Genomic DNA, 27,559 nt, shown 5'->3' on the forward strand with positions numbered 1-27,559 from the left:
GGCTCCGTGCTGGCCGCTGCCGCCTCACCTCACCGCCACCGCGGGGGCTGAGGGCACCGTGGTCGCCACGGCGGCTGCCTTGTCCCGCTCACAAAGGCTGCGGCGTCGCCCCCGCCGCCACGAGCTGCGGGATTTGTGCTAAGGCTGGGGCAGCCTCGGGGGGGCGCCACCATTAAGTGGTGGGGCGAGCTGCCATTAAGCGGTGAGGCGAGCTGCCATGGCGGATCGCGGAGCCGTCCTGCTGAGGAGAAAACCCCCATCTGTGTGGTGAGACCTTCACTTTGGGGACAAAAACACCTCTCTCTGGAAACACAGACCTGCTCCTGCCTCCTAGGGCAGGAGCAGGCCTCCCCACGCCCCTCGGTGGCCAGGTCTTCCCGAGGAGGCGGCCCCCAGCCCCGGAGGAGGAAATGGCGGCGTGAAGGCTTCACACGGGGTGGTGGGGCTGGGCCTGCCGAGACCCTCCTGGCTGCTGCTGTCACCCACCACCAAATGCTTTTCCCTTGGAAAAAGCTGCTTCCCCTCGCTCGGACGATGTTGTCTTTTAAATTAGGAAGTCGATGGAAAACAGCGCTGGTGGGATTGTCCTGCTTCGTTCAAGTTTCTGCTGCAGCAAGGGCTTCCACGCGCAGCAGCAATACTTTCAGTGGTCGTATCCAACCCACAGATTTTGTTGCAGCCCATTAAAGTCATAGTTTGAGTTTGCCTTTGTGTTTAGCGAGACTGAGTCATTAAATCATTCTGGGATTTCAGTAAGACCTACAGCAACGGACAAGCAAAAGCAACCTTCCTCTTATCAGTCCACTGCAGCAGGGGAAAAAAACGTGGCCAAAGCATTGAATGCTCTCTTAAAAGAGAGAAATGGAGTTCAGTTTAAATTATTAATATTAGTTCTAAGCAATCACTTCAATGACATTTTGCATCTTGATGTTAATATCTGAAGAAAGAAGGATTTTGGACAAAACCAAAAACAGGGACACCAAGTATATTATTTTGAAGATGTAGCACCATGTTCTTTTTTAAATTCCTTTACAAAACCACACTCTTAATTGTATATACAAACCACAGTCATTAAAAAAATCTGGCAATACCTTATGGATTTTTTTGCCTTCTAGTTTTGCACCCGTTGCACTTGGGTTTTTCTGTTTATAAATAGGAGAGGAATGAAGGAAGGTGTGTCACAAAACAGCATTACTCCAAGAGTTCAAGAAAAACACTATCACAGCTGAAAACTGTGAGAGCTGGATGTGCCACCATGGTAAGATAATAAGCATCTGCATAGTGCTTTGCTATATTTTGGCCTACATACTCCATTCAAGTGGTAGCATCGCTTAAGTTTTGGTTCCTAGGAAAAAAATATTTAGCATCTACCACTACATTTTAAAATAATTATTATAAAAGCATTCAGTTAAGCCTATAATTGCCCCTCATGTTAATATGGACAAATACAGGGGTTGGTATTGTTGTTTTTTTCACATGTAGTTAATTCTAGGCAAACAAATATTTACACTTCTGTGCTGCGAGAATAACATTAGCAGGTTTAATGGCTTGGTGATAGCTATTATCATCATGCGTCTAGAGTGATTACTGCCTCTTTGATGTTAAAACATAGCAACTGTCTTCTTAGTGTGTGTGTGGAATGTTTTATTAATTGTTTAACTGTTTAAAATATTTCTTTAAATATTTCCCATTTCTTTCTAACTTAAGAATGTTGTCCCCTACAAATTGAATTCTCATCAAACTACTTCTTCATTTTTAAGAATGCAAGTATATTTCAAGCATATGAATAACATAAACACAAATATTAAATTGTCTTAGTGATTTTGATAGAATGAATCTTTTGATTCATAAAATTGAATTTCATAAATTTAAAACTGTGATGCACATAATTTTAAACATTATAGTCAAATGTAATAGTCTTTCATTACTGTATAAAATCTGTTTTTGACTTACTAAATTAACTTGTAATTCTGTGCTATCAGCTGTAAAAATTGGTTTCCTTGTATGGAGCTGTATGGGCTAGTACTGCTAAAAGTATAGAAAACAACCCTGCTGATATGGTAAAACAATTTACAGTAGGCAATGATCAACTGCCTGCAGTAACTCCAGCAACTACCCCACCTCCCTAAAGAAAATTGTCCCTATTTTAATAGCTGTAAGACCTAACTCCATCAGAGATGGTTTAAGATATAATTAGCATATTACTTCTGATTTAATTCCACCTCTGCAAAGAGTATGGAATCAAATTATGCTTCTGCCCTTTAAACCTAGTATTTAAAACAAAACCTTGGCTTAAAATAGCACTTTTTATTAGAAAATGGTACTTCTGGGTAAGTTACTCCTGAAAAGATACCAAAAAAAAAGCTAGACAGTACTTTTGTGGTAATACAAAAGGGATAACACAAATATCCCTCTCTCTCCCAGGATAATGAGCCAAAATATAAGTGCTAGATCCTGTCACTCTTACTTACCTTGAGTAGTACTACAAATAAGGCAAAACTCTCTCTTAAGGTTCTTAGTCAAAATTAGTAATAGTCTGGGATAAACCCAAGAAATAATCCAGAACTCTTAACTACAAAACTGTACTTCTCCTCCGAATAGTTTACTTGGTGTACAGCTTCCCTAAACAATTCTTACCCTACCCCTGAATATCAGAGGTATTTGTTAGTACATTAGAATGTAAAGAATTCACATAATATGAAATTCACAGTAGCTAAACTGCGCCAGACTGAATTAGGTTGGTAAATAATATAAAACTAATTAAGGCTAAAAAAAATTCTATGGAAACTACAGTGAGACTTAATACAACTACGTAAATAATGAATATCACAGAATCACAGAATCACAGAATGGTTGAGGTTGGAAGGGACCTCTGGAGATCATCTAGTCCAACCACCCTGCTCAAGCAGGGTCACCTAGAGCACATTGCACAGGATTGCATCCAGGTGGGTTTTGAATAGCTCCAGAGAAGGAGACTCCACAACCTCTCTGGGCAACCTGTTCCAGGGCTCTGTCACCTTCACAGTGAAGAAGCTTTTTCCTCATGTTCAGATGGAACTGTCCGTGTTTCAGTTTGTGCCCGTTGCCTCACGTCCTGTCGCTCGGCACCACTGAAAAGAGTCTGGCTCCATCCTTTCGACACCCTCCCTTTAGATATTTGTACACATTGATAAGATCTCCTCTCAGCCTTCTCTTCTCCAGGCTGAACAGGCCCAGCTCTCTCAGCCTTTCCTCATAGGAGAGATGCTCCAGTCCCCTAATCATCTTTGTAGCCCTTCGCTGGACTTGCTCCAGTAGTGCCACATCCCTCTTGTACTGGGGAGCCCAGAACTGGACACAGTACTCCAGATGTGTCCTCACCAGGGCCATGGTGACTTTCGACTTGCACTATATAAGCAGAAGCACGCCCTTCCTTTGCACACTGCCTGCCAGCAAGCACTGCTCAGACGATGCTGGGTATGGTTTAGGGAAACCTGTCAGGCAGTTCGGAAGTGGGTAGCATGTTCAGAGGCAGACAGCTTTGCACTGTGCCATTTGCCTGTTGGTCAGAAAACTCCTTGGTTCGTTAATTCGTATTATAGACATAGTGCCTGAGATGGCTATGGCAGCCATTTTTTTTACATATAGTATTTTGTAAAAATTCTTTTATGGATGGGGGAGTGCAGAATGTATGATTTCTATGTATTTCACGGAAAGAAAAGCTGAGGCATGAAGACACAAAGCCATTGCTTAAAACATAAGCTGCAGACAAGACCGAACTTCCCCCTAATTCAAACAGAAACAAAGACTTTGCCTCCTGAGCCTTGATAGACTGTCAAGAGAATGATGCTTGTATGGTAAATGGCATAGGCCTCTTTTCCACTATATAAATATTCAAGGCTAACTTAAGTGGGAATCAGATACCATAGCTGGCAAATGAAACAAGAAAAAATACGGTACTTGTATTAGTTAAATATTAATGATTCAGACAACCACAACCATTTGTTTTAAAGGAAATTTCAAAGCTCCTGCATGAAAACAAACTCTAGCTTTCCATCTTACTAACTATCAAACACAGGTAATGATATTTCAGAGTACAAGCTGCCATCAGGCGGTTTTTCAAGGCTCTCTTCTAAATGGCCTACTTTGTTTCTGCAAATATCTGTTGGAAGTTTTGGTAATACATATAAGAGCAATGGTTTGGATGCTGTCATTATTAATGATGCCATATTGTAAGTTACCTTCAAGTACAACAGTAGTTAAATGACTTGGATAAACTACTTTTATGATGATTTACAGAGGCTAGTATAAAACCTGCATATGAAAAATAAGCTGTTCCAGAGAATGTAGTTCTGATTAAGAAAAAAAACCCCAAACTTTAAACAAGCTGCGTGTTTTGAAACAGTTTTGTGACTGTATTGTCATCTCAGCCTTGAGTGTGATGAACTGTACTGTCTAAATGTGCTAGGATCAGATCAGAAGGCTGTGAAAATAACTCATGTTATTTTTAAGACGGGGAAGTCAGTGACAGAAAGAACTAGAGAAGGATAATAAAGAACATGACAGTCAGGAGGAACCTACGATTTGCTTTTTTTCCATTCTACCTATTTTCAGATTCAATATCCTGGGATCTATTCTTGCAAACTCAAATAAACACCACTTTGGCTTTAAAAGTATTACATTTCTAGAATTTTTCTTTTTTTTTTCTGAAGGACTGCAACACTGTTTTGTATTTATTGATGTTTTCCATTGAGATAGATACAAGTAAAGCTGAAAATGAAAAGTTTAAGGATCAGACTTAGAAAGGTCCCTTCTTAACACCATAAAAGGATTCCAAAGGAACGCAAGCGATAAATAACTGAATTAAGAGTTTGACCAAAGTCTGCAGTGGCAGTAGGCATAGGTCCAATATAATCAAAGTTGGACTAAAACTCCTTTAAAATAGTATCATAATGTTTTTTCTTAGATTGCATACGTCCATTTTCATACCAATGTGTATTACTACGTTTGCAATATTGTTATTGCTAAAAGACATGCTTTATGTTAGTAAAAATATGCAAGATTTGAATATTTTAGCTTCGTTTACAAAAGAAACAAGGCTTGTGCAACTGCACTGTCTGCCTGCCTGTCAGGCCGCCTGATGATTTTCAAATCTACAGGCCACTTTCAATTGTGAAAGAAAGAAATAATTTTGAAGGCAGTTAAGATCATACAAGCTTAATGAGAATCAGTGACTGGATAGGAAGTGGCCCCATAAAACAAGGCAGACCATGCTCAGTTGCTACATATTCAGTTCGGGAGGATCATGCCAGCCCGTCAGCGTTTGCGTAATTTCCTGACTAGTCACAAATTGTACCATCTCTCCTGGCACGGAGGTATAATGAGGGAAACTTGTGGTTTTGAACAAAGGACACCATGTAACAGGAAAACATTAAATGGTAAATATTAAAATTCATTTGGTCACTATTCAGGGAACAACTTGTTTGCTGAAAACACCACAGCGAAGTCTTTTGTCAAATTCTGTGTGTAACGGGAGGCCAGCATGCTGAAGTCATTCATCACCCTGTATTTTAGGGTGCCCACCACCAAGTTTTTACTCTTGCAGCTGTTCAGTGTGTGACAACCACGACAGTAAGCCCTGCTGGCCTGTTCCAGTATCTGATCTAACACAACGATGTGCTTTTCCAGGGTAGGGGCGAGGCCGCGCAGGGCAGGCCGGTTCCTGGGGCCAGGGAGGCCCAGGGCCACGACGACACCTCACTCCCGGAGGAGGGCGCCCCCGGAGCGGGGCGGCTGCTGACGGCGCAGCTCCCGGGGCCCCGCCGAGACCACCTGCCCCCGCTCAGGCTCCGCACTAACCCCCAACCGGGCCAGCAGCCACGAAAGCGGCGAGGGGCGGCGAGGGGCGGCGGGCGGCACCGCGCTCCCCTCAGCAAGCCCGCGCGCGACGCCACACCGCAGAGCCGCCCGCCGCCGCCGCCGCGCGCCCCTCAGCGCTCCCGCCCCGCCCTCACACCCAACCCACCGCGCCTCTCCTATTGGCCAGCGCCCGCTACGGCCACGCCCCTCCCTCAAACCCAACCCACCGCGCTTTCCCCATTGGCCAGCGCCCGCCGAGGCCCCGCCCCTAGCGCCCTCTGGGACTTCTCGGGAAAGCGCGCGAGAAGTGGCCCTGCCGGCGGTCCCCCGCTCCCTCCCTCCCCCCCCCCGCGGGCGCTGACAGCGGCTGCCGCCCCTCGCGGGCCCGGCGACACGGAGCCTCCCCGCGCGGGGGCCGCGCGGCTCCGGCCGCCGCCCGGGCCGGCACCGGAAGGCGGGCGGAAAATGGAGGAGCCCTGCGCAGCCGGGGCCGACGCGGGGGCCGCCGCCGCCGCCCCGCCGAGAGGAGACGCGGAGGAGCCGAAGCAGGTACCGGCGGGGCGGCGGGGGCGGGAGCGGGACGTGCCGCCCCTGAGCACGCAGCGCGCCCGGGGCCGCGCTGGAAGCGCAGCCCACAGCGGTGTTTTCGGTGGCCTCACGGGTGCTCATCCTCGTTCCGGTGCGGTGAGTAAGAGCGCGTTATTGCCAGGGCTACAGTACAGCGGGGAACGTGCTAATTAGGATTAAGTTGTAAGTAGCATTTTTATTGTTACGTTTAAATACGGTGCGCTGCAGTCTGTTTACTTAAATAATATCCTGTGGATCTGTTTTCTCTTAACGTGTATCGGTTCAAAGCTCGTAACGCGAGCGTGACAGCTGCATATGTCACTGTATTCGGAGGGAAATGTGCAGTGGCACGGCTTGCTCATTAAGGAAGGAGTGCGATCGGTTTTAACGCGGGGTTTTGTAAACATTCACCTTTGCAAGCTCCTGCAGCGTTAGTGCGAACTGTATTTTAGTTTCGGCTAAGGTGCGATTAATTCACGTTCTGTAGGGAGCTCTGCTGACCTTAATTCCACTTTAGCGTTATAACTCCTAAGATTGAGCGTCTGCTTGACGTAATGGGAATTAATGGGACTCAATATACGTGAACATGTGCAGGAGTTAAGAGTGAAGGAGCAGAGTTGAGAGCGAATGCAGGGCTGGGCCTTGGTCATTCACCTGCCTTTTAAAAATGGCTTGTCTCAACTAGAAGCGAATAGATAGGAAACAAAGTCTGGTAGCTTTGCTTCCTATTATTATAAACGAAGGACTAATTTTTCTTTGAAAACTAGGGGTCGCTGTTGTTTCTTGGAGGCAATGAAGTAAAAAGCAGTGCTGTGGTGAAATACTCGTCTGCCCCGCCGCAAGCGGCGTTTGCCCGTCTTCAGGAGAAGACTGATTTGAAACTTCCACCTGCAAACTGGTTACGTGAAAGCGCTAAGCTAGGATCAGCAGGTACAACTATTCTTGGCAACAACAAGAAAAGTAAACCCTTTTCAAGGTAAGTGCATCAGGCTCTATTTTTTTTTCCAAACTTTTAAGAATAAACTTAACAGTGAACTTGGACCCCATGTAATTCAAAATATTTGCCATGGTAAAAAATATGTACAATATGTATTACTTTTTCTTCACCATTCTCCCTCTTCTTTTTCTTCCTTGGTTCTTGCCTGTATGCTATAATCTTGTCTCATTTATAGATGATTAAGGATGCTAGTAATGCTGATGGGTTGGGTTTTTTTGTCAAATGCATGTTGACATCTTGCCTGAGACAGTCAAACTTACTTCATGTTGGTTTGTGACTGGCTGTTGTCAGTTGGTCAAAATCAAACCAGACTGGTTCAGCTGGCCGTTCGGCTTTTGATAATATAAGAAATTGGAATGAATATAGGTCCTCCTGACAGTTCAGCTGTCTTGTCTAGTTTTAATCTTTAGAAATCAGAAGTCATGGAAAGTCATGGAAAAAGAAACTTCATAGTCCTGTCAAGAATATGCATGGGAGTTAAAATAAGTGGCAAAACTAAAAAGCAGTAATATCTTTCTGTATGGATGTTTGTTAAATAGTTGGATGAGGCGAGTTCGGAGTGTTTCTAAATAGGAGATTTAGCTCCTGTGTTGAGCAAGCAAAAATTATACAAAATCAACTAGTTTGTGAAATTTAGTAGTGTGCAGAAGGTCTGTCTTTAAATCCTCATAATTGGTTTTAGGTGATATACGTTTTTGAGTGGGCCAATATGTTTCTCCTCCAGGCTTTATTAATTTTTAAATATTATGTTTGTTTGTCAAATAGAGGCTGGCAGTTTGTTTTCTCTGTCTCTAGTGGCAGTATTGTAACCTAATAGTGAAAGTATGAATTCAGACATTTATAAAACATATATTTGATTATGTTATGGCAATACCTGGTTTAATTTGAAAGAATGATCTGTATATTGAAATTGTCCAATTTAAATAGCTCGTAATTTAGAAAGGCCTTAATAAGGGCGGATAAAAATATAAGGATGTGCTTGTTAAAATACTTGAGTCAGTTTTATGTTTTGAAAACAGAAGGAAAAAAATTGTTATACAGAAGCAAAATAAAATAATGGCTGCCAAAATTAAAGAATAAAACATGCTTAATTCTTAGAGAAACTCTTTGAAAAACTGATTTGCTTCTTTTTAGTAAAAAGGCGGGGGGGAAGGCATTTGATATAATCCAGCTCCTCTATTAATATGTGTGCTAATAGAGCTTTTTTTTTTTTTTTTTTTTTGATTTGCTTGTTTTTTAACAAAATTTAAACAACTTTGTGGAATGTCTTGAACTTGGATCTAAATACTTCAATGATATCAGTGGAAAACTTGTTGAACTTCAAAGTGATTTTGTTAATTTACTTCAGATCTCATCACAGCTAGTAATGTTTAGCTAGGTTCTGTTTTTCGATGAAGAAAATGCTTTCAGAGGCTCAGCATGCTTTGGAGAACAAGTAGCTGTGTTTTTAATGTCACGCTGCATTTGTCTTAACTTGTAATATTTTCTAAATAGCTTTGGAATGGCATATGACTTCATTGACTCAATTGGAAATGATGTGGATGTCGTGTCTGATTCAGAGGTATGTATAACTTCCAGTTCCATGATTCAAACATTTACGGTGCATAAATCTTATCTTAAGACACTGTCAAAGAATGATCTTTGAGTCCTTTGAGGAAAAGGAAACGTCACCTAATGAAATACAAACAAAAGATCTAATTCTTGCTCTGTTGTCTAAGGGAGTTGTGATCACTGAATAAAAAAATAGATAAAATCATATTTCCAGTGCAGTTTTACAAATAATCTTTAGCTAAAGTATGCAGGTCAGTGAATGTGATGTATCAGCTTATAATGTAGGTCAGCCTTGTGTGTTTGTGAAATCGGTTATTTGATGCAAATTATTGCTGCTCTTAGGATTGTTTTTTTTTTCCTTCTCATCTAAAAGAGATGGACTTCCTTCCACCTTCAGCACAATCTTCTTTACTTTCCTCTGACTTTCACCAGTGTTTTTGGTGCTGGTAATCTTCTCTGTAAAATTCAGATGAGATTATTCAGGGGAGGAAACACACACATTCAGTTATTATCTCTATATTGATCTGGGACAGATTTTTACTGGACCTAGATCTCTCTCTCTCTGTCCAAATTCCTCTGGGTACCTGACAAAGAGTTGAGATTCCTGTGGTGAGATAAAGCTTTTAAAATCCAAACCATCCATTTTTTCCTATGTCACTTTTGATGATATCTGGTTGTGAGGATCCAAAGAGTGATCATGTTTAATCCTTGCATGGAATTTATACTGACTACTTGTTCTTCTCTTTCGCTTGCTCTTTTGCTCGCTCTTTTCTTTTTTCTGCTTTTTGTTCTGACATGGTCAAAAATCTCAGCCATGTTCAGCCTTAACAAATGCAACTTCTCAAATACGTACCTATTCTGAGAGAAGCTGTAAACTTTATTAAGTTGCTTCTCTTTTTTTCCAAATCCTTAGGTGGCACTGTGGCAATAAGCCTGTAAATTTTCAGCACCATTCAGATACATGTTTTCACATGACCATTTGAATGTTTTTCTTCCATATTCTTTCCTGCTTTGGAAGCACTCTCTGAGAGCACCCTTTAACCTGTCTCGTTATCTTTTAAATCCTTTTCCACAAGGTTTTCTGCTGCCCAAAATCCCCAGTCAGAACTTCCCTCCCAAACTACTGGCATCCTTAGAGTATTGACTATAGTGCTGATCAATATTGTTTCACCGCTTGCTAATTCCTTCTGCTGTATTTGTCTGCCTCCTATTTCTTACTTACTAAGCTGCCTGCTATGGGAATAGTGCTCTTGTTTACACACAACCTAATGCAATGAGACCTAATCAGTGACTGCAGGTTTACAGCTGACTTTTTCTTTTTCAAAGGTACTGTTTCTGTAGGAATGGTAGGTGCTTCTATTCCATAGTGAATGCATTTATTTGCTGTTACAGCTATACTGGAAAATAGTGACAGTTCTCTGTTGCTGTATAAGTTAAAATCGAGTAGCTTTAATGGCTGGCTTCAACAATATTAATGAATGGAAGCATTTTCAGGTGATGGCAGTCAGTCTGATGCGTGATTACACTTGGGACAGTACGGTTGGGTAAGCAACATTTTAAAACCTGGCAGTTTTAGGGCAAATGAGTGAGGAAGAGAGAAGGAAGGAGGGGAGAAAATAGAAGATAGTGCTGTTTCTTAAGAAAGTTGTCTTTTGTCACTGACAGACATGAAGAAAATCACTATCTGAAAAACTGGCGTGTTGCAGGTATGGCGAGGGAGTTGAATGCCTATATTAAAAAACAAAACAAAAACTAAAATTGGAATGGTCTTCTTGAAAGGTCTAGCTCTTTAAGGTTTTATTTGCCTGCCCATGTCTCTCCGCTGTTGGTGCTGTATTTTTGACTTATGATTTCTGAAGAACTGTATCTTACAATCCAGTATAGTTATATGGAATGTAATCTCTGTTTTCTTTTCTACTGTAAGAATATTAAAAAACTTCTGAAGATACCTTATAGCAAGTCACATGTGAGCATGGCAGTACATCGAATTGGGCGGACCCTCTTGCTGGATGAGCTAGATATTCAAGAACTCTTCATGAGATCATCTCAGGTTAACCATTTGTTTTTGTTAAGTATGCCATATGGTCAAAATGCAATATTTCAAGAATGGTGTAGTGGGCAAGCATATATGTATCAAAATGAGAGAACCACGTGCAAGTACAGAAAGTTTGCATGAAGCAAATGCTGCTATTCTGCAGCAATCAGTTTATGCCCAAACAGCAATAGAGAATCTGATGTCCTTTTACTTATGATATTGTAGGATTAAAATTCCATGTTCCACTTTCCCATAACTGCTTCAGTATTGTTGCACTGTTTTATAAATTTTATTATTAATAAGTAGTATTAACTAATTTCTTACCATGTGTCTGACTTTCTCACTGAAAAGTTGGTTTCATTATAATGCAGCTTCATAGCTAAACTCTTGAATTGGTAATTTATTGAAAACAGAGACTTCTAGAAAAACTTTCCCCCATTCTTTGGGGATGAGTATTCATAAGTTAAATTAGGCACTTGGTTTGCTTTGTAGATGTTTCTTGACATTAATTTCGTGTTTATGATATTGCCTAGACAGGAGACTGGACATGGCTGAAAGAGTTTTATCAAAGGCTGATTGATCAGAAGTGGCAACGAAAAAAGAAGAGTAAAGAGCACTGGTACCAGAAGGCTATTCTTTCCAAATTTTTGTATTACAGGTAACTTCATGTTTTCATCAATCTTGAATTCTGTGCCACTTTACTTTTCCCTCACTCCTTGTCTTGAAATAAATGTTAGAATTGCATGGTGGTCTATCTTATTTACTGCTTACAGTAAATAATTTACAGAGGAAATTCATGGTTAAGATCAGGAAATAACTAGGGTATCAATGTTTTAATAGAAATTAAAGTATTTTAAGTAAAATTAAAGTGTAAAGTAAACAGCATGACTTAACTGACTGCATATCTCAATATTCCTCCTGAGAACAGGCTGAGGGAAGACCTTAAAATATGCAAGATTCAGTAATAGAGCAGATACCATAATCTAAGAATTTGAGCAATGAACAACTTGTCTATATACCAATCTTTTAATGTATTAGCAAAGCCATTCTTTGAGAATAAAGTGCCTCAAATATAATAATTCCAAAGCAGTTTCTGGTTGCATATTGTTGACTGAACTTTTAATGTTGCTTTGTCAGTATTAATGGTGATGGAGCTGCTCAGCCTGTTCCTTCCACTTCGAAACAGCACCAGGAGGGTCCTGTTTCAGGTGAGAGTGATGAAGCAGGAAGGGCCTCCTGGCCAGCTCCTTTTGAAATGCCTTCTTCAATATCTGAAGATCCAGGTGCCTCTAACCAGGTTAGTGCATTATATTTTAAAGGAGACCTTAAGTTTTTTAGAGAACATAAGTACTGAAAGATTTGGAGAGGTGCTATTGAAGTAGTCTTTACTGGAAAAAAATGGACAAAGATAGAAGAACACCTTTGTGGTACCTGCGTTTTAGCTCATGCCAGTGTTTCAGAGCTCCAAAATTCAGAAATGCCCTTTTCTGTCATTTTAGTATGAAGTACATATCTGTGTATTTTTGAGAGACAAAATATTTAGCTAAGCGTAATCATCAATGACCTCACCTGAAAGTAGGAAAATTTTGATATTCATTCAGCTGGTGTGTATGGACACTTAAGAATTTGGGCTTTTCTTTTTAAATATGCCATTAAAATTAGGTGAAGATAGAACTAAGGATCTATTAAAATGTTTGATGCAAAACAGTTGAGTAACGTGTACAGATGTTTGTCATGAGTTACACAAATGGAAATGAGAGGTGTTACAGTAATTATGAAACAAACTATGATAGTATTGGGCCCTAATCCAGGGTTTCAGTCTGTGGCTAAGCCTGTTTGTGAAAATCGTTAATTCTTGTGTTTTTTGATAACGTAATACAGGAATAGAATAAATCTTTAAGAGATTGAAAAATCAGTTATTTTCTGTCTACGTTAAGTTAGTAATGATCATCTAGTGTCATGCTTACACAGTACTAATAAATGACTTGGTAGTTGATTTATGAAGACTCTAACCTGCATCAGTCATAAAAACATAACTTTGTATTGTGGTATGGTAATATTCTGAAATGGAGGAATAGTTGTACTTCAATACTTGAAAGTTTTTAGGAAGAGAACTATTTCTGTCTTCTACTTTATTGAGGAAGCATTGCCAAGTCAGGCAGGCTGTTTATTGTAAAGTCTTGTGCATTTTTGTATAGTGTAACTCTTATTTATAAATAAGACTTCAGGATAGAGGACTTACAGGAGATGGATAATCTGGTGCTGATTCTGGGGTAATAAATGGTTTCTCTAAAATGCTTCATATTTCTTTCCAAAGCTTATGAGAATATAAAGTATAAAACTTATATTCTAATTACAGAAAAGAAGCATTCTAGTCACTGACTGGAGGCTTTTAATCACTTTATGTATTTATTTAAAGATGGTAGAAATGAAGGTTTTAGCTTTATATAATTTTCTTGTTCAGAATATTATTTTCTGTACATATATACATATATATATATATATTTTATGGCCTAGCTTTACCTCAGCAGCAGAATCACTCCTTATCCTTGTGCTTTTCACAGGGAAGTGTGCCTCTTGAACCCTCATGTATAGTGGGGCATGTGGCCTCAGCCCCCAAAGAACAAAACCTGACTACTTTGTTCAATGACGGGGAAAACAGTCAGGTATGCTATATGTGAAATCTGAGCTCAAACACGTAACCCCTAATCTAATCCAACACTTGAAAATTTGGTCTTAATTGAAATCAAGAGAGAGACTTAGTCCCTTGTAGAAGTAGCTTTTGGCATCTGTGATCTCAATCTTTTAAGTTAATGTGATTGCATAGCATAGTTCATTATGTGCTGTCTTTTATTTGCTGCTTTTGCATCTTGCTTTCTCATAACTCTGCAGATTGTCACAGAGAACATGTTTTTATAATAATGATTTATAGACCAATTTTTTCTCTTAATGAAGGGACTTAAAAATGACTTTGTTCGTAACATCTTGTGGACCTTTGAAGATATCCACATGTTAGTAGGATCAAATATGCCTATATTTGGAGGTGGGAGATACCCTGCTGTGAGCTTGCGTCTCAGGTGAATTTTGAAGTTAATGAGATATTTGTCTATGCCACTCTTGACTGACTTGTTGCTTTGCTTTTCTTTTCAGCTGTCTGCATTTTGTTTTGTTGACTCTTACTTTTTATGTGCAGTTTAAAGAATAAAATTAATTCTCTAGACTTAAATGCAATGACATTATAAAGTAGTGGAAATCAGAAACAATCCCGTAGCCATGCCACTGCCTTGGAACTTGAGATGCTTTGCTGCTTTTTCTGGCTATGTGATTAATTCTTGATTTGAAGTACTGGCTGTGAGCAACCTTTGACTTTAATACAAGTATTTAGGGTTAAGAACCAGATTTGCAGAAGCTTTCTAATTAACCTGTGCTTTATTGCTCTTTTTATAAAGGAAGGAATTAATATTTCTTACTGTCATTCTGAATATCAGTAGCTGCTAGTTGGGCACTTCATAAATACTTACAGCCTGTGACTATAATAGTTCTACATTCTGACTGTCTTGCTGTTCACTAATATTTCGTGTTGATTACTTGATTACTGGTCTTTCTGTTTCTGCCTATGCATAGGCAAAGAATGAAGAAAAACTTGGAGCTTGTGTATTTGCTTGGTGTAATTATGTCATCTTTTAAGACACATGTAGGAATTAATAGTACCCTGCTTTGCAAGGAATTTTGGAAGGTCTGTGGGAAGCCTTGTGCTGTACTTAGTTGCGGCTAAGGCTACCATTCCTTTAACTTCTTAAGTACTGGTTATCCTGGTAGTAGCATGAGATGAAGCTTGTTAGAGTTTCAGTTAAGTGTGGGCAAAAATTCCAATCTGCTGAGGGAATGTGAGTGTATTCCATTGTAGCCAGAGATGTCAGCACATCTGTTTGCTTGTTATAACTCCTTGGTTTGCCTCTTTAGAATGTAACAATACAGAAATTATTGTTTTGGAATCCATATACTCTCAGATGCCTTAAAAATCTAAATCTCCGGAGTAAAGATCTCCTATTTTTTATGAAGAGTAAATGAAGACTTAAATAACACTAGAAACATTTGTTTTTAGGGATAACAACAAGCCAATAAACGTGTTAACAGGAATTGACTATTGGCTGGATAACTTAATATGCAATGTCCCGGAGCTTGTGATGTGCTTTCATGTTAATGGAATTGTTCAGGTAAGCCTGCCTCTCTGCATTATGCCTACTTTATCCTTTTTTTTTTTTTTTTTTTTAAGTTTCTGAAATCTCTCCAGTTGTAACAGATCTCTTTCTAATCTTACCTGTTCCGACAAAAAGATTACAAGAATTTTTTATTGTAGAATGTGAAGCAGATCCACAGCTTGCATCAGTCATCCAAAAATATTGGGTTCTCTCTTTTCTCTCTTCCATGCACATAAGATTTCTACTTCTCCCGATGGGGGACATGTAATCGAGACAAAATTAAAAATACATACGTACCAGCAGAAATGTTTCTTGCATTTTAAAATCTGTAATGTTCACTTGGCAAGATAGATATGTGTTTTAATTTTTTGTTTGTATTTACTGTTTTACAATAGACCACAATATCATATGGATTTATCTGTTGTACCTGGTAGCATATCATTGTTTAGGTTGTTTCACTGAAATAATTGTGTTAAAGATTGCACCTTCACTGTTTTTCTTTCTTTTTTTTTCCTACCATTTACTTTACCTTAAGCTTGTCATAGCAGTGAGTCCTTTTTGAAACTTTTCAATGATGTAATTAAGATGCCCTTGCTTTTAAAATAAATAAATCATAGAAATGAACTCAATCTATTTTGACAAAATTATTATTGTGTTATAATAGTAGACTTTGTTTTCTCTTAGGCGACAGAAGCTGCTTATCTACAGATCTGGTGGGAGTGGGGAAGTTATTGAAACAACAAAACAAACTTCTAAACTTGAGTTTTAAAATATGTTCCCTACAGAAATATGAAATGATCAAGACTGAAGATATTCCCAATTTGGAAAACTCAAATTTCTCTACCAAAGTGATAAAGGATATTGCTCAAAATATCTTATCTTTTCTGAAATCAAATTGTACCAAAGAAGGACATACTTATTGGTTATTTAAGGGTAAGTAGATTTAGATCAGTAAAAAAACCCATGAGATCTATTTTAATGTCATGCTGATTAATTAAAGGTCTTACCTTTCAGCAAGTGGAAGTGATATAGTAAAGCTATATGACCTAACCACTCTTTGTGAAGAAACAGAAGACAAATACCAAAACCCTTTTACAATGCCTGTGGCAATTCTTCTGTACAAGTGAGTTTTTATGACTTTTCTCGTAACTTTTAGTTCTTGGGTGCAGTTGCACTTATACAGTCCAAAATTTATTATGAAATGAAAATACATTCTCTTTTACGCACAAGATTGGTGAGCGTCAATCTCACTGAATCAAAAAAGAATTTCCCTTTTCACTGTTTCTCCATGTAAACTATGCTTTTATTGGTCAAGGCTTGTAGACCTTTTAAAAAGCTTAGGGAGGCCTGTTTTTGTGCTAATTTTGCTTAAAGCTTTTTTTTTTTTCCCTCTAACCTGAAGAAATTATCTAGGAATTTTGTTCAACTTTCTTTTAGAGTTGCTTGCAATATGATGCTGAAGAAAAACCAGAATAAGAAACACTATGGCACTATCAGAACTTTGCTCCTTAATTGTCTGAAGTTGCTGGACAATGGCAGACATCCTCAAGTAAGAGTTATGTGTTTTCTTGTAGCTTTATGTAAATATAATGGGAATGCTCTCATCATCATATCTCTGGTAGTGTTCTGTGCAGTACTTCTTCCCCCCTTTGCCCAGTTGGCGCTAAATGTCAAAATAACGTGTTTTAGGAGTCAATGGGTTGATCTTGCTGCCTTTGTCTGAGGTAGCAGACGTGCTCTTTATGTACCTGAGAATTTATATTTTATTTCTTTAAGCTGTAGCCTTCACTGACTCTCATTGTTGCACTAGTCATCTGCCCTAAGAAGAAACTTGTTATTAGTTATGCTCTTTGGTCTTGTTCCCAAAGAGCCCTTTTGTGTTTGAAAGCTGTAGAAACACTTACTGAAGCACATCCTGGCTAAAAAGTGTAAAATCTAAATAAGCGAGCTCAAAAAGTAGGAGGAAAGAAACAGAGGCTGGGATTTGAAGTGATTCTTAGGGCAGACAGGTGAGAGAGTCGGAAAAAGAACCTCAAACTCTTGATCTGTGTTCACTAGACCCTTGTGTCAGCCCTCAGTAGCTTGAGACAGTGCACATGCTCAAAAGCAATAAGAAAAGCACTGGAAATCTCTGAGATGAAGCTGTGTTAATCTCCTTTATTCCAGATATTTGACCTTGTTGCTTTTCTAACACAAACCAGAATGCAACAACTTTGAAAGATGGGCAGTTGATTCAAGTTTGGGGAAGTAAAGGAGTATGCGTCTAAACTTAGGTATTGCTGCTACCGCTAGCTTCCCTTTTAGTAGCAGATAACAACAGAGTGTGCCTCGCTCTCTTTTGGATCTTGACTGTTCAGTCTATTCACAATCTGTAGCTTACCTTAAATTGAGAAATCTGTGTTCAGAATAGTATAAGAAAGTATCAATGCATTTAACCAAAAAAGTAAACTGGCGCAGTGCAGCAGACTTGAAGCTGATGGGATTGTAACTGCTTTATGCAGACTACCGTAGGATAACATGGTCACTTAACACTTTTACTTTTTATAGACAACAGATCACAACTTTCAAAAAGAAATCATCTGGAAAGTTATTGAACTTCGAATCTAATGCAAAGTATAATTTAATCTACATGCAATTGGTCTAGATTTAAGCTGTTTTTAACTGAAAATTGATGCCAAAATCTGACTTGCATTTAAAATGATTACAAGGAGGAGATAAGGCATATATTAACTAGATGCGTAAGTATTTTGTGGATTGCTTTTACAGTTTTGAAAAGTTCTTGAAATCCTACAGAGTGTTTTTTTTTACTTGCAATCCTCCTCGCATTGGAACTCATGATCTGAACTCATGTTCTTGAACAGTGCTGGCCTCCTCTGCCTCTGCAACTGTTTTATATTGCTTGAGGAAAATGGTAAAATAACTAATTTTCTGGGATTTTTGTTTTCACCTCTGCAAAAAACCCTCCAAAAAATGCAAGAAGTGTAAAACTTATATTTAGCTGATAGTTTAGGGAAATGTCTAATGCCAAAAGGTTGCTGTCCTGGTGGAAGGTTACTTAACGTAGCTTACATGATGTGATAGCAGTGCTGCTACGAAGAACTAGTATCTTACTTCCATGTTGCATGAAATTGTCAGATTAATTCTGGTCTGATCTCACTAGACTCCAGCAGAACCAGAGGCCAGTATGTGCCTTTTTACCAGAATCGGGAGCTGTAAGTAAACATGCCATCTCTATGAGGAGGGCTTCAGTTTCTAGCTCTGGTATTAACTGTAGTATCTTTCTTGAGACAGTCAAAAAAATAAAATAGGAAGTGGAAGAAAGGATAGTGAATGCAGGTAGTGGTTGTTTTTGTTTTTTGGTGGCGGATTTCTTGCAGGCTACCCTCTTGCTGTGTTTTAGAGGTTAATCTTAGCACTTCTGTCCAGATAAAATTATTTAGAATGTTCAAGAAGTAAAATGCAGGAGTGAATATCCCAAAGATGTAATCATCTCCCTTGGGACTTAAGTCCTTTGCTCAACACTCATGTGATGTTAGTAAAAAAAGTACAGCTCAAAAGCAAGAGATCTCGCTGCAAAAATAACTTGTACTAGTTCTAGAAACTATGCCCCATCGTAATTACTTTGCATGTATATTGAGCAATAAGGAAAGTCTTTTTGGCAGTCAGATCCCACTTTAAGTGCCGAAATCCAGAACTTCAAGCCTGAAAGCTATTACTTTGTACCTCAAGGATTAGGCAAACACTAAGGATTTAGTAATTAAAGGTGGAGCCTAAGCATCTAGTGTAAAATGGTGCATTCCAGTTTGGGGGCTGGGTGCCTAAAAGCAGGTCATTTCAAGAGTTCCTGTTATTTTTTTTTTTGCTCGATCTGATCCAAATTTCCTAGCAGACTTGATGCAGTCAGATTCATCGCTTGGTGTCAAAAGTCCTCTTGTGATGGGAATGTGAGAGCTTTCTGAGTAAGAGTTCAGGCTTCAAGTAAACTTGAGAGATAGTGTTTTAAGACCTTTTCTCTCTTATTTATTTATTTTCTAAATAGCCCTTCAAGTGAGAACTGAGTTGTGACAGCAGGCCTGCTGGTAGGGATCAACTTCATGTGAAGAAAAGAAGTAGCTAAAGCTGTTTCTTTAGAAAAACGAGTCTGAAGAAAGGAGTAAGGGGTGGAGGTCGCTTGCTTGTTTAGGCTTTCACCAGTGTGTACTGTATTTATCCTGACTTATGGTATGGTTTTATGTCTGTAACTCGCTACCAAAAGCAAGCTACAGTTACGTCTACGAGTACGTGCTGTTTGTGCCCTGGTATCCTGTTTGACCTCTGAATTTTAACTTCAATCCTTTATTTGTTGACTTGGAGAAGTTGAAATTGATTCTGTGCTCTAAATCTTAAATAGTAGTGTGGATGTTGCTGCTGCTACAGGATAGCTTTTAATTGCCTCATCTCATATCCTATCATTCATCAAAGTATTTTGAAACTCTGACAGTGTATAATATTAGAGTACATAGATCAGTAAGATTAAGAATGTGGGAGGTCTGAAGCAGAAAGAAATGAAACACAGACCCCAGAATGCTCAGCCCCGGCAGAACATAGTGTCCATTACTTCCTTATTTTCCTCTGTGCAACAGCAGTCCAGGGAGCAGTCCAGGGAAGACGAAGATACCTCCTTAGCTTAGGCTAAGAAGATGCTGCAGTTATTTTGAATTTTTTTATGGCAGATGTTACTTGTCTTGCCTGGATTGGCAAAAAGTGGAGAAGGTGGAAGCCTTTCTGGAAGGCGGCATAGCTGCAGTTTGGAAGTATCTGTAAAACTCAAAAAAAGGCTGATAAATAAGGAGTAGGTCAGGAAGAAGCTTAAAAGAAGTAGAAAGGGATGATGAAGAGCTGCCCTTACCTTTTTTTTTTTTTTTTTTTTTTTTTAAGTTGGGGTGTGCATCTTGGGGCAGGTGGCCTATGTTCCCTGATTTGCACCTATATGTCCTCATTTGCAAAACAAGAGGTGAAGACCCTGAAGGGTCTTCTGCTTATCCAGACGCTCCAGAAGGCCCAAAGAGGCAGGTTGTGCTCTAGACTTGGAGGTGTTTGGCCTTCCAGTTGCATCTCTAAGGTGGGAGGGTAGGAGAGGTCTAACTGTAGGGAATGTGTGCACACAAATCATTGACAATAGTCTCCAGTGATTCTTTTTTTTTTTTTTTTTTAACTTTGTTAAGAATTCAGCTCTTGAGCAGAAATTGATGTGTGTCTATAGGCTGTATTTACAGGTTACCAAATACCTATATGCGTATACTGTTTGCTCCTTATCCTAAGACAATAAATTATATTGATGTTGTCCCTCAAAAGAAAAGTTTAACTTGAAAAAAAATTACTAATCTTTATTTCTTTTTTTATTTAAAAAGATTATTGCATCAGCAAACTACATGTTATCAGAGCTTTTTCAGTTGGATGAACCTAAAAAAGAAGATGGTACGGACTTCCCTATGAATGGTAATTCTGATGAAAGCTATAGCGAAGAAGAGGAAGAAATGCCAGATAGTGATGAAAATGGTTCTTACAGTAACAGTTCTGATCCACCAGATGACAATAAAGCAGTGGCTATAATCAAATCAGTAGGAGAGTTATCAGTACCAGAAAAATACAAGTCTGTTCATCGAATACGAGTAAGTGAAGCTGTGGGTTTGGCGGGGGTGGAAGGGATTGTTTTTCAAAGCTTCAGTTGAGTAGCCAGGCTTACATTATCAAAATTCAATAATGTGTTGTTGTTCTGTTTCAGTCTTTCGTATGTTTGTATCAGGTTAATTGAAGCATGAAGGGCAGGGAGCTTTTCATGAGCAGTTCATAAAATTTCGGCTCTTTGAATTTTACAGTATAGCAGATTTAAACTAATGTAGCTTTTTTCCCTACTATCTTGCACTTGTGTTTTTTATGACATAATTCTGCATAGCTATCTACAGAAAAATCGTTCCTGTAACAGCGGTAGAGAAAGGATTGTTGGCCATGGCCGTGTTTAAGATCTGTAGATGACCAAAAGATTGTGGGAACACCCAGGTTCTTTTAATTTTTTTTATTATTATTATTTTATTTGTGGGTTTTGTTTTTTGTTTTTTTTTTTTAACATTAACAATTTGGTTTGCTGGGACATCACTTCTTTCAAATCCACAGACTTAGTCTGATTTCCCTCTCTGAGGAAAGGTAGCTGGTCAAAATTCAGCAGTTCAATTTAAAAGAAAGTTTGGTGGTAGTTAACTTTCAAGAAGGGTGACCTTTTACTCACTGTGCCCACGTGCATATTTTGTTTCTAAGAGGACAGCTGGGAGCATAACCACAGTGTTCCTGAAACTTTGTCGGTATACATGTGCTTCATATACAAATGAACAGAAGTGTGATTTTGCTGCCTTCAAAGCACCTTCTGTTCATTATTATTATAATAACAAAACAGAACAGAATGAGAAACTGGAAAGATCAGTGATGAAACTCAGTGTCAGTAGCACTTTGCTCTTCTTCTCATGTCTTGCTTGTCATATTTATGTTGGTGAAGATTGATTGTGAAATGAAATGACTCTCATTTAGTCAAAAATTAAACTTTTTTGCTAATCTTTGTGCTGAGTAACAAAGAACAAGACTTCAATAGAATTTTTTTTAACTTTATGCTATCTTAATCTTTAACACTTCAAGGTCCATCAGCTGAAAATACATTAACCTCTACAGATGCAGAACCACTGCATTTTCACCTTTCTTCTCCCTGCCCTCTGCTGTCCCCTCAAAGAAAACAAAAAGACAAAAGCAAAAAAAAATTCCCAACCACTGAGCCATTCAATGGTAATGAATCAATGTATAGATGGATGAAACAATTCCTATATAGTATTGAATCTGTTTATTTTCCCAGCTCTGCATTGCAGACCGTCTGTGGATGCTTTTGCAAATACTGTTGTGGTGTAAAAGCTGCTGTTCTACTTTGCTTTGTATTTTGAATTACCATGAAAAATTAAGCATAAATGTTCAAGTATAGTACAGTGATGACAAGTATATGAATTGCTCACTGAGATAAGGGAAGGAAATACGATGGCTCTTCTCAGCGTAGTGTTCAAATGTTTCATTAACGACTTTTATAGCAAACTCATGTTTGTTTATTCTAGCTGCTTATATTGAAATTCCATATTTTGAACTTTTATTTCTTCTGCTGCCTGCCCCCCAGCCTAGTTGTGCATTTCCTGTCTGCCATGGCGCTGAAGAACGCTGTAGGCTAGTGCTCAGTTATGTCCTGGAGGTAAGTTTGTTGTCAACTTTCTAATGATACTTCTCCTTGCTTAAAGTACCCAGTTTTTGATGTGTTCTGTGTTTGCTAAATATTGCTTCCAAGGTGAATGAAAGTCCTTTGTGTTTCTGCAGGGCTTGAAATCTGTTGACAGCAGCATTAAAAAAGAAGGTGACCTTCCTGCAGCTGACCCCAGCACCCCAATCCCATTGAAATATGAAGATGAATCCACCAGTGGTGCTCCTGAGTGTCTGGAAAAACAGATGGCCTTATTTTTAGACAAAAGTAAGTTGTATTGTTGTGCAAATAGGACCTTCTCAGTTCTACAGCAAACTGCTGCTGCTTTATTTTGATTATCAATCTGTGTACTTAACTTGCTAATTACACTGTCTATTGAAAAAGCAAATATCATACAGCATACAAGCAAAACTGGAGAACAGTCTTTAAATATGAGAAGAATAGCACAGTTGGAATACTTTGCATATCAAAGATCCTTTTATTAGTAAATACATAATGTTACTGCATCTTATTTAGATGTGGCATGCAAATGACTTCCATAATGGTTTAATATTTGGGGTTTTGATAGACTTGTGTGGTTCCCTGAAGTTGTGTTTTTTTGTTTTGTTTTTAAGCAGTCTTCATTCTTTTTTGTCATTTGAAAGTTTTGTGAAAGAACTTCTCACTTCTGACAGTCTGTTCCTACGTCGTGCTCACTGCTGGATTGCACATTTGGAAGCTAGTGGTGTGAAATGTTAACTAGGATTTTGTTTTTTCTTGTTTCCCCGCTGTCCTTCCAAAACTGTAGAACTACAAAGAATGATGTTTAGTCTAAGTTTAAATACTCAAATTCCAAAAGTTTCAGACTACAGTGATTATCTATTTTGTTTTGCTCTGGAACCCCATAAGGCAGGTTTAGGAAACGGATCCCTTTTCCGGTCCTGAAAGGAACAGAGTTCTCTGCAGAGTGATAAGCCCTATAAGCATAATCGAGAAAAAATTTTGAAAAGTTTGTGTACATTTCTAGAATTCCTCATTCTTCCCTTTCTTCTTCCCCTTTGAAAAATCACTAAATAATAAACAAATTTGCTTTTGAGTTGAGCGTTTAAATGGTGTCAGGTTCCTCTTCTAATTTTATGGTTGTCGTTTGAATGCCAGTGATCTGGAGATGTACAAATACCTAAGGTGGCCTTTTTGGATCTGTGACTGTAGGATTTAACAGCATCTCCATCAGAAAGCTGCACTGTGATGAGCTAGTGTAAATTCTGCATAGTACTGTTAATACAGACTGTGTGATTAATTTTTGCTGAGATCTACTGAGAAGCTTTACTGAGGTCAGCTCAGCAAGAGCAGTGTGCTGACTTCAGCTTTACTGGAGCCAGGCTCTGTCTTCTGCCTTCACAACTTGGAACTAATGACATGTTTCAGCTGCTTGCCAGCTGGCAAGTAGAATGTGTAGTTACTAACTTTCTCTATTTAAAAACAAAAATTTTCTGGACAATGTGGGGGATAAAATGTTTTTTTGCAAGAACTGTGCAGTATTTACTTGATTTCTAGTTCTGTATTGAAGTTTTTCCCTGAAGTAGCCACAGATTACTGCTTTGGGCCATAAAGATTGGATTCAACCTAGAGGAAAAATAAATGAAAGATAAGGGAGAAACTTCTGCTTTTCCAGTGTGGTGGGTTTTTTGTTTGATGTAAATTGTGTAGTTTCTGAGTGGGAGGGAGAAGGGGAGTGTTTCTATATACAAAAAAGCTAAGTGCTGTTAATTGCTGAATTTCTAATATAAAGAGAAGTTCTGGCCTTTGGTATCAGGACTTCTAAGGTTAAAGTCAGGGGCCTGTTCTTTCTGGTTCCATAACCACTCTAGCATCGAAGAAACAAACGTCTTCATCTTATGCTGAAGATACCTTAAGACCGTGTCTGTCTGTCTGTCTCACATTGGGCCCTCCTTGTAGGAGGGACTAGGTTATCCAGTTTCCTCTGCGCTGGAGATGGTCTCAGGCTGAGCAAGCCTCCACTCGTGGGCTCTGCTGGTACAGAAACAGAGCATACGTTCTATGGATTTGGCTGAAAGCAAAACTAACTATGTTTATGGCTTTATCTTGTTCTTTTCTATTGCTGCTGAACAGAATAGTCTTGGCCATCGCACCAGTGTTTCAAAGGTACTGAGAACATGAGAGGTTAGCTGCACTGACATTGTTGTGCTCACTTTATTCAAACATCCTGCTATCGGGTGAAGTACGTGGGAAAAGCTCCAAGTATTGCAGGTGAAAAATGTAGTAGCAGGCAAGCTGGCGTACTCTACTTGTGCAGAGCTGTAATAGTGATTTAAATACTACCTATAAACCAATGGAGTCGGGTCAGACCTCTGACATAGGTTACAGACAGGAGATTCACTGCTGGGGTTTTGTTTGTGTTCCAGTGGGCTCGTTTCCGAAGGGTAAACATTCCAGTCTGTCAGGAATGATTCCTGGATCGTGGCAATATAAAATGAAACTTCAGCTCATTCTGAAGTCGTCAAAGGCTTATTACGTTCTGTCCGATGCTGCGATGAGCCTGCAGAAATACGGGAGAGCGTTACGGTACATCAAACTAGCTTTACAGTGCCATGGTGAGTTACCAGCCTGTATTTGTCCTCTGTGCAGTTACCTGTAGATACCTTTCATAGTCAAACGCTGCTTTTATGTATGATTTGTCCTAGTGGCTTGCAGTGACAAGTCTGACAACTCTGTATTTAGTTAAGCTTAATGTCTAGCTCATTGTTCAGGAGGGAAGTCTAGGAAGAATAAGTCTCTAGGACTCTTGGCTCTGTTTGGTACAAAGGTACTTCCATTTTGATGGGCGGAGTGAAGAATTTAGAGTGCAGATTTGGCGCTTCAGAGCACTAAAGCTGGGAGAGGTCAGTCCCAATGAGAAATCATCTGTGTTCTAGTAATCTGTGTTCTCAGTACCATGCCAGCAAATGGATGGTTTTCTCCCTGGAAATGGCTGGTGGTTCCCATTTCATTTAAATGTGTTCTGACTTTCAGAAATACTAAATTTGTTCACCAACTTATTTGGATACTCCTGTAAAATGAAAAGCATCTCCAAGTATTACTGGAGGAAAATTAAAGAAGTGAAATCAGGCTGTTTAGCCTATTATTATAATGAGACTAAATAACAAGAAAATGCCATTGGCTTAGTGCTGTAGTGCTGCACTTTTGCTTCCATGTTTGTAGGGGTTTTGGGGGGGGGGACGGACACGTAGAATTGTCTTATAAAGCAATAACATTTTAATTCACAAAGCATTTTTCAGCTTTTAGTCCTCTAAAGACTTGAGAATTAAGTTTAAACTGTACCTTGTAGGAATTAATTTTTCAGGACATATCTGACTTCAGTTAACCTGTAGAAATCCAGTTGTTTTCAGTGGTTTTAGAATCAAATCTGAGATTCGGATTTGACCTGTTTATTTCTAATGTATCAGATTCACTGCTTACCATGAACAAAATACTCTTTTGAAACTCTATTAGCTGTGTAGAGCAAATATGTGTTTTAAAAAAAAAAAGTTACTCTTAGAAAAGCATGTCTCAGTCTTTATACAGAGAATAAATGTGGCAAGTAACAAAAAAAACAGTTATATCATCAGCCTGTGTCAAATCTTTTGAAGCTTAATTCTTTTTCTCTCCCCTCCCTCACCCATGGGATTTTTTGTTTCCGGTAGATACCTACTGTTGCCTGTGTGCCAGCATGCTTCCTGAAGTATTAGTATTTCTTTGTCAGTGTTTAACCCTCTGTGGAGATACCCAGTTAATGCTTGCCCAAAATGCAAATAATAGAGCAGCATATCTTGAAGAATATAACTACCAGACGAAAGAAGATCAGGAAATACTACACAGTCTTCACAGAGAATCCAGCTGCCAAGGTATGATACTGATGTAAGATAGGACAGTCCTGAATCAGTTGTGTGATAATTTCATTGTTTCCTCAGAACCATGCACCAGTATCATTTACGGAGGAGGGCTCGTTGCGCTTCAGTTCTGTTTTCTTTAGAGAAGGCTTATAGTGCCTATAAGGAGATTTTCAAAACATTGTATGATGTGCCTGAAGTTGTAAAATAACTAAAAATAATAATCATTTAAGTAATGGCTAAATTCTGTCCATCTGGAGGAATTGGGGGAACCTTCTGATGTAGGTCATCTTATTAGGCATTTTCCTCCAGACTGTTGTAGACTGCTGTTCTGGAAATACTCTTTTGACATGCAAGTTTGCATTTTATTTTCTAGTGTTTGCATGGGCTACTGACTTGTCTACAGACTTGGAGTGTCAACTTTCAGTCAGCTGTAAATGTTATGAGGCAGCCAATGAAATTTTACTTTTTAGTAATTTAAAAAATCAGAATCCAGAGCAGCACATGCAAGTACTGAAGAGGATGGGCAACATCAGGAATGAAATTGGAGTGTTCTACATGAACCAGGCTGCTGCAGTGCAGACTGAGAGAGTGGGCAAGTATTCTTTTTTGACTTTTTTTAAAGAATTTGTGTATGCTATTTCACTGAGGGTAAAACAATGATTATTGTCACTAATAACACAAGGGGAACATTTAAAGAACAGCTTAATAAGAGTTTTCATTTATGTAATTTTAATGCCCATTGTAAGTATTTCTCTATGATGGACTACTGTGACAGATAAGCAACACTTAGCTGAACCTGAACTGAATAACAGAATCCATGTAACGGAATAACGGAATCCATCTATATCTATAGCTTTGGAGAAATTTTTCTGAAGTGTGTAGAATATCCTCAGAAAATACAATGGAAACATTAAAACAGCTCTGTTCATGCAAGGCAGGGTGTGTTGCACTCTTGGTGTGTCCTGCTTAGTTTCAGTGAAGTCAATCTGGGTTTTTTTGTTTCTTTTTTTGGTAGGTAAATCCTTGGTGATTTCGTTCCTGTTCTTTGCTGAAATGAAGGCTACTTAAGTTCCCTTTGCTGTAGGGAAAATACTTTTCTTTGGGAAAGTAGAAACGATGTTTTGTCTATAAGCCCTAGTTATATGAACAAGAACAAATTAGATGCCTGTGGGAGACATCGTACACAGCTTGGGTCTCTCAGATACCTGCTTTATTCTGTGACCTCTGTCCAAT

General features: G+C 39.0%; 1 protein-coding gene across 1 annotated transcript in view; it reads left to right on the plus strand.

The window, feature by feature from the left end:
- The first annotated feature begins 6,303 nt into the window (after positions 1 to 6,303).
- The window catches only part of EDRF1 (erythroid differentiation regulatory factor 1), a 30,262-nt gene continuing 9,006 nt past the window's right edge, over positions 6,304 to 27,559 (plus strand). The window contains exons 1-18 of the mRNA XM_067300368.1: positions 6,304 to 6,387; positions 7,173 to 7,381; positions 8,897 to 8,963; positions 10,878 to 11,003; positions 11,522 to 11,646; positions 12,126 to 12,285; positions 13,553 to 13,654; positions 13,944 to 14,065; positions 15,094 to 15,205; positions 15,976 to 16,123; positions 16,205 to 16,313; positions 16,628 to 16,739; positions 20,581 to 20,841; positions 22,377 to 22,448; positions 22,571 to 22,721; positions 24,860 to 25,048; positions 26,138 to 26,338; positions 26,700 to 26,918. Coding sequence (XP_067156469.1) covers positions 6,304 to 6,387; positions 7,173 to 7,381; positions 8,897 to 8,963; positions 10,878 to 11,003; positions 11,522 to 11,646; positions 12,126 to 12,285; positions 13,553 to 13,654; positions 13,944 to 14,065; positions 15,094 to 15,205; positions 15,976 to 16,123; positions 16,205 to 16,313; positions 16,628 to 16,739; positions 20,581 to 20,841; positions 22,377 to 22,448; positions 22,571 to 22,721; positions 24,860 to 25,048; positions 26,138 to 26,338; positions 26,700 to 26,918 — 2,569 coding nt within the window. The remainder of the gene's footprint in view (positions 6,388 to 7,172; positions 7,382 to 8,896; positions 8,964 to 10,877; positions 11,004 to 11,521; positions 11,647 to 12,125; positions 12,286 to 13,552; positions 13,655 to 13,943; positions 14,066 to 15,093; positions 15,206 to 15,975; positions 16,124 to 16,204; positions 16,314 to 16,627; positions 16,740 to 20,580; positions 20,842 to 22,376; positions 22,449 to 22,570; positions 22,722 to 24,859; positions 25,049 to 26,137; positions 26,339 to 26,699; positions 26,919 to 27,559) is intronic.

The sequence above is a fragment of the Apteryx mantelli genome, chromosome 7, assembly GCF_036417845.1.
Source record: "Apteryx mantelli isolate bAptMan1 chromosome 7, bAptMan1.hap1, whole genome shotgun sequence".
Taxonomy (NCBI): domain Eukaryota; kingdom Metazoa; phylum Chordata; class Aves; order Apterygiformes; family Apterygidae; genus Apteryx; species Apteryx mantelli.